The sequence below is a fragment of the Pelodiscus sinensis genome, chromosome 13, assembly GCF_049634645.1.
Source record: "Pelodiscus sinensis isolate JC-2024 chromosome 13, ASM4963464v1, whole genome shotgun sequence".
Lineage (NCBI taxonomy): Eukaryota > Metazoa > Chordata > Testudines > Trionychidae > Pelodiscus > Pelodiscus sinensis.
The window spans coordinates 14,839,810-14,852,243 of NC_134723.1; the positions used below are offsets into that span (position 1 = coordinate 14,839,810).

A 12,434-nucleotide genomic window follows, 5' to 3' on the forward strand; every position below is an offset into this window, starting at 1 on the left:
CAGCAGCGGATATAGGGCATAGTGAGTGGGGTGGCTGCCCTGGACCCCACACTTCAATAGGCCCCGTGCCAGCGCCAGGAGCGGACTGGCCCAGCGGGATACCGGGAATTTCCCGGTGGGCCGTCCGCCGAAGGGCCGGCTGGCAGCTGTTGAAGGAGGAGGGGGATTGTGATGGGGCGCCACAGCCCCACACTTTAAATTCCTTGGCGCTGGCCAGTTTGGGCCATGTGGAGCTGAGGGAGTGCATGTGTGGCGTGCTGAAACACCATACAACAGCTGAGAGGGGAGGCGCCCAGGTGTGGTGTGACGTCATGGCCCGGGACTTTAAAATCTCATGGCCCAGCATTGCACCGCTCAGTTTGGCACGTGGTCTGGAGCCTGGGATGGGGTCGCAGCCACCCTGCAAACTGGAAGGCAGAAAGTGGATGGCAGAGGAAGGGGCTTGTGCTGAGGGGAGGGGGGCAGGTCAGAAGAAGAAAGGGGAAGGAACCAAGGGACAGCGTGGTGGAGAGACAAATGCCAGGGGGCCAAGTGGAGACAATGTGGAAAAGGGCAGGAGGGGAGGTGTCAGTGGGAGCGGGGACAGGGTGATGCTGGGAAAGGAGAGGGTAAGGGCATTGTGGGCTAAAGAGGGGAGGGTGAGGTGCTGGGAGAAGGCTTGAAAGGAGGGGTGGGCATGAGGAAGGCAGGGGTAGAGCAAGTCATGTTTGAGGGCACAGAGGCATGAGGAGAACGGGGGCAGAGGGTGGTGAGGGGGTGGACATCAGGGAAAAGGGGGGCAAGGGCAGTGAGGGAAGGGGGAGGTATCAGGAGGGTGCAGGGGTAAGGGAAGTTACAGGTGCCAGGGGATTCTGGGGGTGAAGCAGAAGAGGAGGGACCACCACCAGACGAGAGAGGCAGGGCAGGTGTGTAGAGGGAGGTGTTAGGAGAAGGGATGAGGAGGAGTAGCTCACATGATCAGAGTGGGGCTACTGGAGGAGCGGGCACAGGGGGGTGCCTTTTTTCTATTTTTTCTCCAAAGGGGCGCCCTGCAAAATTGTGCTGCCCTGGGCCCCACAAAACTCTCATCCGCCCCTGGTTGTCACAAAGGGGTCTGTGACAAAGCTGGGCATTGCACACAGTCGCCTGACCTGCAGAGTTGCACTTTAACTATAGGGTATATACCTACCTCTAATTAAAATCAAGTGCACGGTCCTGTACCATATATTTTTACTGGTAGACTCCTTACATTGGAATAGAAAATACGCAGATAAAATCAAATCTTTACCTGAATAGCAGACTTCGTTTTATACAGAGGAGAATAGTTATTTCTTACAATTAAAATCAGATTATGATAATACAGGTTTTAACCCTTAGGATCCTAGGGAGGAATAGACTTAAATAATTTGTTCTGAGTCTAATTTTTTCTAGGTTACTTTATTCCCCAGACCTTTCCTCCCACCCTTACCTCCATCCCCATCCCGTGAAACTTGCATCCTCACTCTTGATACCTAGTATCCATCCTTTTTGCTTTGTGCATCTTGGACTGTCTAAAGAGTCTACCCCAAGCACAAATGAGTGACGTGGCTAATCTTATTTTCATCCAGTATCTTATTTTTCAGCATGGATCCACTCCTGGCTCCGGACCAGGAAGTCTCCTTTACCTAGTCATAGTTGTGTATAGGGATGTAAGCGACCAGTCAATCATCCGATAAGCATAAGCTTATTGAATAGTCAATTAGTCCCTTGACTAGTCACTTTCCCCTCCTCCGCTTGCTGTCTCTATCAGAGGCAGCAAGGGGGGGAGCAGAAGACAGTGCTAGGAGGAACCTGCTTAAAAGCCAGTTCCCCCCAGCACTTTCAGCAGGGGAGGCAGGGAGTAGTAGGGATTGGGTGCGAGCTGGGGAATAGTTGAGGGAACCTTACTGCTGTGTAGAGCATTGTAATCTTTAAATACCTTATCCTTCCCAATAATTACTTTGACACAAAGTTGCAGATAGATGGTGTAATGGTCTTCCTAGATAGAATTATTCAATGCAAGAGCTGGCTTATTTTTTTAATAAGTCCAAGTGATTTGTAAGCATACTAAGATTTGGTTGTGCATGCTGCAGTTTTCTGGTGGGGAAAATTAATTGGAGATATGGCCGTGTTTGAATTGTTTGCGTTGTCTATAGTTTATTTTCCAGGGTTCTTTTAGAACAGATAATACTATATTTCAGGAAGTCTTGAAGTTCCAGGGACTTTCAGGAAATAAAAAATACAATATCCAGATCCCAGACACAGCTTGCATTTTGTGTAAAAATAACTTGAAAAGGATAATGTATTAATTCAGGGTTTTAGCATGTTTGTCTGTGATCTTTCTCCAAAGCTTGCCTTCTTATGGTCATAGAATAGTCTTCTTTAAGGAAAAATTGGGGGAGAGGAGGGAATTACATATCCTGCTGTGGGGTAAACTGCTAGTGCAGGAGCTATTCTTTGTAATCACTACACACAGATTTTAGAAATTAAAAGATATAAACTAAGAAGGAAAGCATTTCTGTTTGGAGACGCATACATTGTAATGTTATGATACATTTATTTACAGATTAACTTCAGTTCATTTTGAAGCTACAGATATAAGTGTCTGATATGTCCATGTTGAAAATGAAGATGTCAGATGAAGAGGCCTTCTATTTTAAAAAAAATCATAATCAGGGAGCATTACATCAAAGTAATATACTCCTCTTGTAGCAACAGATGCAGCAATCCTAAAGCCTATTTTCTTTCTTGTTACATTATGTTTAATTAAAGAAAACAGCTAGTTGGAGGCAGTTACTTTCTGTGAAATGTAATGAAGATTTATTTTGGAACTGACCTTCACTGTATTAGTTGAAACAGTAATCAGTAGAATTAATAGAATAATCAAATTATATACAAACTCATAAATCATCATGAATATGCTGTCAAAAGTTCAGCTATTAATGGATCCTACTGTTTTGCAGCTGTATTAAAATTACTTCTGCTGATTCCTGCCTTGATAGGAACTGAAATGGCATTTAAAGGCTATGTATGATGGGGTCTACCAGGCCGAAAATTTTCACAACTGTTAATTTAGCTGTAATGTGATTTGATGTCACCAGGCCAAAGTTGAAGTTGAGTACAGTGTTGGTTCCATCTTTCAACAAAACTTCAATTATTGGTGAAGGCAGTAGCCGGTTAATTAGAGTAATACCAGTTTAAGTGCCTGTTGTTTAGGGTTAATGTTACCTTGTACTTCAAGAATAGTTAACTCATCTTGAATAGTGTATTGTTTTATGGTAATGTTGGTATGATGATTTTTATTTGACTTTGTCATAAATTATTGGGACTTGATTTAGTTGAATTCAACTTTAGTATTTAAATAATATTGGAAAGTGCTTCCAAATTCATATTTTTAATGGAAACCTATTTCAATAAGAATTCCAGTACTTTGTACTCCTTTTACATAATAAACACGGAATTCCTTGCTATTATCTTTTTCTTTTTTAACTGGTTTCCATTTGTATGCTTTGCATGCTTTGAAAACAGGTCATGTCCTTTTCCTCTGCGTAGCAGCTACTCTTGGAAATAACAGCCATTCACGCTTTTGTGCAGTCAAGCAGCACGGTTCTGTCAAACCACATTTTTAAAGTAAGGTACTTTTAAAAAAAAAACACTTAGGTTTCTAGTGGAAGTCAAAGAAAAAGTTATGTAATTTATTACAAAGAGAGCTTTGTTTTAATTTAATTAAAATGTAACTAATTTCTAACATGAACCTTTATGAAAGAAATATTGCCAAGCTCCACTATGGGAAAGCCCTATGGTAAAACACGTGTTACAATAGATAAAGGCCACTCTTTGCAATTTTACTGTTAAATAAAACCTGTGAGCATTAATAGCCCAGTGGTCTGGGTCCCTACAGTTCTTCAATCAATGTTTTATTCGCTAAGCCAGCCTACTTCCCAAATGGATATGGGGCAAACACTGTCTCTTTACCCACCTTATTCCCTTTGAGGAGAATCGGTTCTCTAAAAGGCCAGTGTTTTGGACTTGGTGTCTAGCACTAAGTGATATCACTGATATCTCTCAGGTTCCTATCTCCTTTTCCAAAGTGAACTCTTAATTTTGGAATGCTAGGAGTGGAATTCATTCATCCTTCACAGTCAGACTCAGGCGACGAAGTTCAGGCAGAACAAGAACTGTCCAGCTCACTGATTAAACTCTATTGTCATTAAAAATACTCAGGCGCCCTCCTCTTTATTATTTGAAATCTGTAATGTGCACAGAGGAAGAATACACTTCGTGACTGCATCATTGGTGGACAACCTGCACCCTATGGGCTGCATAAGGCTCACTGGGATTCCACCTGGGGCCCACATACCCATCTGCCCTCATCCCCCATTCTTCTCACTCACTGGGTACTGGAGTCCCACACTTCCTACTACTTCCCTTCCCTCTCAGCACTTTTAGAGCACTACGAATCCACCGATTCACACTCTGTCCCCATTTCCTCCCCTCCTTCCCAGAGCTTGAACTCCACAAATCAGCACTTTCCACCGATGGGGAAATATTGCACAAAGCTTCTGGGGGGGGGAGGGAGGAATCCCAAAGCCCTATGCCGAATCCAGGATTAATCATAATGGCACTGACAAAACTTACCTGACACTGACAACCGGGCATCCATCAGCATTCACTCTGGCCAAACACACACATCATTGGAGGAGTAAAGTCCCATGTTGGAAACAACCCCAGGAATGAAATGACTACTAGCAGTGTAAACTCTGTACCAATAGCACCATGTGCACAGTGCCTTCCTTAGAAGAAACTTGTTCCTCCTCCATCAGATCCTGCCTCTTCACTCATAAGGAACCTGACACTAAGGGTACGTCTAAACTACATGGCTCCGTCGACGGAGCCATGTAGATTTGTTTGTTTGGCAAAGGGAAATGAAGCCGTGATTTAAATAATGATTGTTTCAATCATTCCATCTCTTAAGTTCAAGATTGGTTTAAAGCTCTATAACTTACAGGGTGCATCCTTCCACAAAGCCATCCACTCAGCCCACAGCAAGTAATTCAAATTCATAATTGGGCCCAGTAGATTAGCCCAAATGACAGTATTTTGTACTGTTAGCCACTTTATCAAGATTCTTCCTAAAATGTCTTGCAGTGGTAGCAACATACTTGAAGAGGTGGAGTACTCATGTTTATCTGTCTCAGGGCATTTGGCTGGTCATAGGCAGGTCCTAGCAGGAGACCACGACAGCACGAGAGTATGGCCTCTCGATTCTCCCAACTAGGCCTATTTGTGAACTACCAAAAAAGCATCACACCTCATCACATATGGCAGTTCAGAGGACCTGCAATTGAATTGCAGTCAGCAAAAGCCTACTTAGAGCTTTTCTAATTCCTCTAGTAGGTACATGACCAAGTCAAATTCCAACAATGATGGTGCAAACCTGCCTAAAATTACTAGGCCACATCCAGGTGACACCCTTTATCATATTTCTATGGCTGCCACAACTCTAGCTGAGGATGATGTACTTGTCTAAAAACTACATCTACAAGAAGGTCACAGGACTGTTTTATGTCCTAAGGAGCCTAAGTTGATGGATAGATCCTAGGAATGGATTAAAAGGGGTTCACCCCTTCTCCCACAATGACTCATCCTAGATGCATCAGCAATAAACCACTTAAACCATCTGCAGATACAGGGGTTCTAATCCCAGACTCTTTGAAACTTCACATAAGTTTTCTGGAATTCAAGGTCAAAGAATTGCCAGTGTGACATTCCTACCTGTCTTGCAGGACTCCATAATGCAGAATTTGATGGACAACACCTCTGCAATCCACTGCATAAACGGGGAGGAGCTTGTTTATCAATCCTTTTCCAAGAAGCTGTTAAGCTATGAGCAGGACTTCATCAACAGAGAATAATCCAGCTGGCTCTGAACCTTCCAGGTGTTGCCAAATAACTAGCAGACTTTTTGAACCAGCATGCAGTAACCATCCGTGATGCTCACTGTAGCAATCTACCATAGAACCAGTATTCAATCTAGGGGGGAATTCCCACAATATCCCTTTTCACTAATAATGACAAATGCCTGCTCCATCGATTTCATAAGCCTGGATTGGTTCCCAGTGACCTTCCTGCTACAGTTGGCTCAGGGCCTTTCCACCTATTCCTCTGATACCCAAGATGATGGTCAAGATCAGATGGAACAAGGGCACACTAATCCTCAAAACTTCAGTTCTGGTCAACCGACTTACTGCAAGTGTCCATTCAGTCCTATGCGTCTCCCAGCCTGTTACGATTCTGGGATAATGTGTTTTGTCAGATACTGTACCCCAACCCCTGGTTATCACAGGTGACTGCTTGGATATTGGCTTTTTGAACAGTACTGACAGACTTCTCCTAACAATAAATCTGTTAGTTTCTAAGCTGCCACAGGACTCCTCCTTGTTTTCACTAATGTAGTTGTGATTCTTAGCTGTTGTAATTGGTGTGGCTCTTATGACCCATGTCACGTTACTGAATTTGAGGGAAGCAGCCAGATCACTGCTGCACCTATAGGTGGGCGTGTTGGTCCCAAAAATGGTATAGAAGGGGGCCATGTGAGGTATTGAATAGAAGCTAATCCTATGTACGCTAGTCATGTGATTGTATAATGTCTGTGTTTGTAGTTAGGAATCTGTAATCTGTATGGATACTGAATATTTCTCTGCATGTGGTTGAGCATTGGGTAGAGCCCGGCCTATGGACATGCTAATTAGCGAGGCCCTGTGGGACAATGGCACTCAATGGGCCAAGGACACACCTAAAGAATGAGGGCTGACACCTAAGGGCTGCCAGCAAGGAACACAGGGATAGGCTGCTGGGCAGGTGACCTGCTACAGCCAAGAAGAGACCAGGAAGGAGGGATAAATAGGCCATGTGGTCGCCTCCATCTTGGTTCTCAGCTCAGCACTTCATCCCAGAGGCAGCAATGCAGGGATCGAAGAGCCAGGAAGAACTGTGGACCCATCTTGATCCTAGGATGCACAACAAGGACTTTTAAACCAGCAGCTGTAACATCTCTGCTAGAGCCTGCATCGAGAACTGGGAGATTAGATGCATGTAATGTACTATCCTTTAACAACCTTACTCTCATGCTTTTCTTTATTATAATAATAAACCATTAGATGCTAAAGGATTGGCTCAGCGTGATTTGTGTGTAAGATCCAGAGGATAAATTGACCAGGGATCTGTGACTGGTTTCTTGGAACCGGACAGAACTTGTTTGGGGTAGGTGGGATTGGGTGCTAGGACCCCCCACCTGTGTATGAGGCCCGGGGCCATCTGGGGCACGGATATTGCTGGGGTGTTGGAGGGGTTTTGCTCATGAGGCTTCAGGCAGGCAGCTGAAGTGCTCTGTGTGACTGGTTTGTGGCCTGTTTGGAGAGGTCACCAATCTGGGGGCTGTAAGGAGCCCCGAAGTTGAGCAATTTGCCCTGAGCAGATGCCCTCAGCTGTGCCCAGACACGGCCTGGTCCGTCACAGACCCACCCTCCATCCCTGCTTTTTTAAGTCCGCTGTACCTATGGGTTTTGAAATGTGAAGAAACTGGTCACCCTATCCTTTTATCCCTTCATATGAGAACATTAGGAGGTACATGTTCAGCTCCTATAAATGAAACTTCAAAAACTAAGGTCCACACTGACTACATTTCGAAGAACCACAGTTATTTATCATACATTAATTGTTCTTTTTTTTTGTCAGTTGCTGCTATACGTCACAAACTCCCCTGGTCACCTACAGGGAGAATAAAGACTTGCGGATTGACTCAACTTTTCACTCCCCTATATTGAGTGAAGATAGATCTGTTCAGTCACTGCTCTCTGACGACTCAGATCTGCACTCTCCCCTCGCACACGAAGAGGGGGAGGATTTTGAAGTTTTCTTACCACAGCTGTCCCCTCAATCACAAGAGGCATTGGGGACACACAGTTACATGCAACCAGACCTTCTCAGAGTGCAAATGGCCACCTGGGTTCCCTATCTGTGGATGCCCCCACGGGTGGCATACCCTCCGCAGTGGCAAATGTGGAACCATCCTCCACAACACCACAGAAAGAGATTATGTAAGACTAAACATATAGAAAAGTCTCTCTCGCGCTCCACTGAATCTCCTCACAGAGACACCACAAGGAATGATAATGACAGCCAATACTTCCCTATATCAGCCACGGGATCTTTGGCTCACACAGCATCATTAGCAGATACAGGAGAAGCAATTCTACCTCCCTCCACTAATACTTCAGAGGCAATCTCCTCTTTTCAAGATTTATTTAAACGGGTAGTGCAAGACCTAAACATCCCTGTGAAGGAAGTACAAGATGCTCCCCATGAGTTCACTAACATCTTACAATCCAGTTTATTGTCTAAAATTGCTCTCCCTATCAATCCAGCCATTCTCCAATCTGCAAAAAGTTTATGGCAGACACCTGCCTCAATTCCCCCTACTAGCAGAAAGGCAGACCGAAAGTATTTTATGCCACCCAAAGGATCTGAGTTTCTCTTCACACATCCCCTCCCCCGATTCCCTTGTGGTAGATGCTACACAGCAGAGAAACAAACAGCAAAATCGCTCAACCCCATCTGTTGAGGGGAACAAGAGATTAGATGCGTTTGGCAAAAGAGTATACACTTCAGCCACACTCCAGCTGAGGGTAGCAAACTATTCAGCCCTACTTAGTAAATATGACTACAACAATTACACGAAAACGAACACATTTATTGATGATCTGCCAGAAAGCAAAAAAGGGCAATTTCGCGTATAGCGCTCCAAGTGGCTGTCGATGCAGCAGAAGGAGCCACAAGGTCGATGGCTACAGCTGTTACTACGTGGTGGGCCTCTTGGTACAACTCGTCAACCTTCCTGAGACAGCTGCAGACAGCTGAGGAAGACTTGCCATTTGAAGGGGAGAACCTTTTCTCCTCAAAGACCAATGAGCTTCTTTAATCCATGAAGGACTCCAAAGCCATTCTCCAATCCTTGGGTATCCAGGCCCCTGCAATGAGAACAAGACAATATAGATACCAACTGTACCACAGATTAAGGTACCAACAGCCCCCTTTCTAGTATCACAGACAAGAACAACCCCCTTACCAACAGTGGGGTTGAAACAGGCAGCAGAGACAACGGTCTCAGACTAATACTCCCAAACCGCCAGGGGCAGTCCAATAAGCAAATTTGAAAATATAGTCGAGAGATCGAAAACCAGAACGCCATCTCCAGAATATTAGAATCCTTCCAAACTCTTTCATTTTCGTTTACTCCCCTTCCTTCATCAATGGAAATTAATTACATCAGACAAATGGGTACTTCAAATTATCTCCCTAGGGTACACCATCCCCTTTCTTTCCCTCCTTCTATCCTGTCCCTCTTTAGGGACCCATCTCACAAGATCATTTTACAACAAGCGATAGATCACCTGTTACATATAGAAGCCATAGAACCTGTTCCATCACAATTCCACAGAACTAGTTTCTATTCCCATTATTTTCTCATAGAAAAGAAGACTGGTAGGTGGAGACCCATCTTAGACCTCAGATCCCTAAATAGCTTCTTAAAGAAACAGCAGTTTAAGATGGTTACCCTAAATACAGTTATTCCAGCTCTGGAGACAGGTGACTAGTTTTCCTCTCTCGACTTACAAGATGCATTTTTTCATATTTCTATCAGACCATCTCATAGACATTTTCTCCGTTTCACTTTAGGTTCAAACCATTTTCATTACGTGGTCCTACCCTTCAGAATCTCTATAGCTCCGAGAGTATTTTCCAAGATCCTAGTGGCAGTCACTGCCCACCTAAGGAGACAAGGAATTACCATATACCCCTACCTGGACAACAGCCTAGTAAAAGCAAGGTCCAGACACGAGTGCCACCAACACACTCACATGGTGCTAGACTGTTTTCACTCTCTAGGACTTCTAGTGAACCACCCCAAATCAATGCTTACACCCTCGCAGACCATGCAGTTTATTGGGGCACACCTCAACTCTGTCACAGCCAAAGACTCTCTCTCGACAGAGCCACTCACATCAGGCACCGGGCATTATCCCTCCAGGACATGCCTACAGTCACCACACTCACCTGCCTCCAACTTCTAGGCTATGTGGCTTCCTGCAACCCAGTAGTGCCCAATACAAGATTATTTATGAGGTGTCTCCAAGGCTGGCTCCTAACCCAGTACAAACCGAACATTCATTCACTGACAAAGAGTCTAACTATGCCTCCATCAGTCAAGGCATCATTAAAATGGTGGACAAAGGCATCCAACCTAACTGTAGTCACACCCTTCCAATCTTCAGAACCCACAGTGGTCATCACCACGGATGCCTCACTCACAGGCTGGGGCGCTCACATAGAAGGAAGAACAGTTTAAGGCCTATGGTCTTCTGTGGAGTGTGCGCTCCATATAAATATTTTAGAACTCCGAGCTGTCCGCCTAGCATGTCAAAAACTGCTCCCTCAAGCAAAAAGGATACACGTCTGTGTCTACACAGACAACACGGCATGCATGTTCTATGTAAACCGACAAGGCAGAGCACAGTCACAACCCCTGCTGAAGAAACTCTGTCCAGAGGTGCTGGATGTGGAGCACGCCCAGGGACATTCATCTTGAAGAACATCAGATACAGAAGGTGAGTAACCTCCTCTTATGTATAGAACCGCAGCAAGTCTCTGAGATTAATTTTATTTGGCAGTAGCGCGAGACCCACAGGGTACAGCCAGAACTTTGCAACCCAATGTATACTTTTATGGCAGAGTTAAGGTTGGAAACACATCCTTAATTATATTGCCTTTTGATTTCTGTATTCTGCAACTTTAGCTTTATATTTTTTAGAATTTTTTTCCCTATGTGCTTATAGAAACCACCCACCCTCTGAAGTTCAAGACTGCTTTTCCAGATTTTCATTTCTATTTCTTGGTCAGGAATTATATGCTTGTATGTGTTAGGGACCATGACACTAGAAATTCAGTGGTAATACCTGGGCTTGGTGAAGCTGGGCTGATGTCAGATTGAGAGGATAAGAAGAACCCCTACCTCTTGACCTCTGATGTTGGGTATGCCAACTCCCTATCTCTCACCTCCATTTAATTTTGTTTCCACTAAAGGAAACTTAATACATAGCTATCAGATATCAAAGGAGAGATTAAGAGAGATGAATTCTACCATGTCAGTGCGATGGTGTTTCAAAGTCTGAAATTGCCCATGCAATACAAACAGCATAATTTATTTTAAAAAATCCAATTTCTGGTCTCCATTCCCTAACTGAAATAAATGCTGTGCCTCTTCATAACCTGATATACTGCAAATAACCCACAAATATTGTGTGACTAAATGGTATTGTATGTAGTCAATAACCCCCAAAGAAAAAACGTATTTTGTGATTATGGACTGTAAATCTGCAGAAGGCCACCTCCATCTGCTCCTATTGGTATATAGGCAAGCAGCTTGTCAAACCGATATCCCAGTGTCCAGACACAGTCCATAATCCTCCAGGGGTGTAAGCGCACCCCCAAAGTCAACCCTCTTTTATATTTGTAGGCAGGTATGTTCCATATTAATTGATGTTTCTTCAAATTGTAGACCCAAATAGAGCACATTACTTTAATTGGGTCCCTAAACCTCCCCAGCACATTCTATAAGAGCAGTTATGTTAATTTCAGTGTCTAACACGCATTCCAAATTGGGTAATCATGCTTCCTAGTTAAAATTACCCACAGGAGTAATTGGTGATAGTGTTTCTCTCCTTATTTCCTGTATAAAGCTGCTGCATAATGTTTTAAAACAGTTGCTTTAGGTGCCCTCCTAGAAGTGATGACATTTCAGTGGTGAATGACTGAGGCTGATGACCTCTGAAAATGGGCATCCAAATCTGACATACTATTTGTAAGGGTCTCTGGTGATACTATCTAGGAAAATGTTAGCAATACTTCAGTTTTAAAATGATATAACTTAAGTAATATATAAGTTCTCTTGACCATTTTATACATAAGTCTACATAACGGGGTAGGTCTGGGCCAAGGGACAAATTATCATGCAAACATCTCATTCACTTGTAAAGATAAAGAAAAAAGCAAAAGGAAAATATTAGAAACACAAAGGTTTTTTTTTCCCCTTGAAAACGAAAGTGTAGCTAAAAGGAAAGGAAGAATAAATAGATTTTTCCAAACTGTTACCCCTCTCCTATGAGGGGAAAAATAAACAGAAATTGATAATTTTGTCTGTTCTAAGTTTGTGCTTTGGCAGAACAATTTCTGTGCCAGTTGGAGCCCCGAACAGCATGATGGGAGTTGAGCAAAAAATTAGGAGGGTGGCCTGGCATGTCTGGACTCTGGCATCTGTGGCTTGGTTGGAACTTAACTTCATTTACAAGTTTGCTTCCAATCAGAGAGGAATGAATAAA

General features: G+C 43.8%; 1 protein-coding gene across 4 annotated transcripts in view; it reads left to right on the forward strand.

The window, feature by feature from the left end:
• CHM (CHM Rab escort protein) overlaps positions 1-12,434 on the forward strand; it is a 232,045-nt gene that overhangs the window by 134,011 nt on the left and 85,600 nt on the right. The window contains exon 9 of one of the 4 annotated variants that reach the window (XM_075940750.1): positions 7,735-10,664. The exons of the other annotated variants lie outside the window; for them this stretch is intronic. Within the exon in view, the coding sequence (XP_075796865.1) occupies positions 7,735-8,620 (886 nt within the window). The 3' untranslated portion in view covers positions 8,621-10,664. Of the gene's footprint in view, positions 1-7,734; positions 10,665-12,434 lie in introns of those variants that run through there. 4 annotated transcript variants of the gene reach the window in all.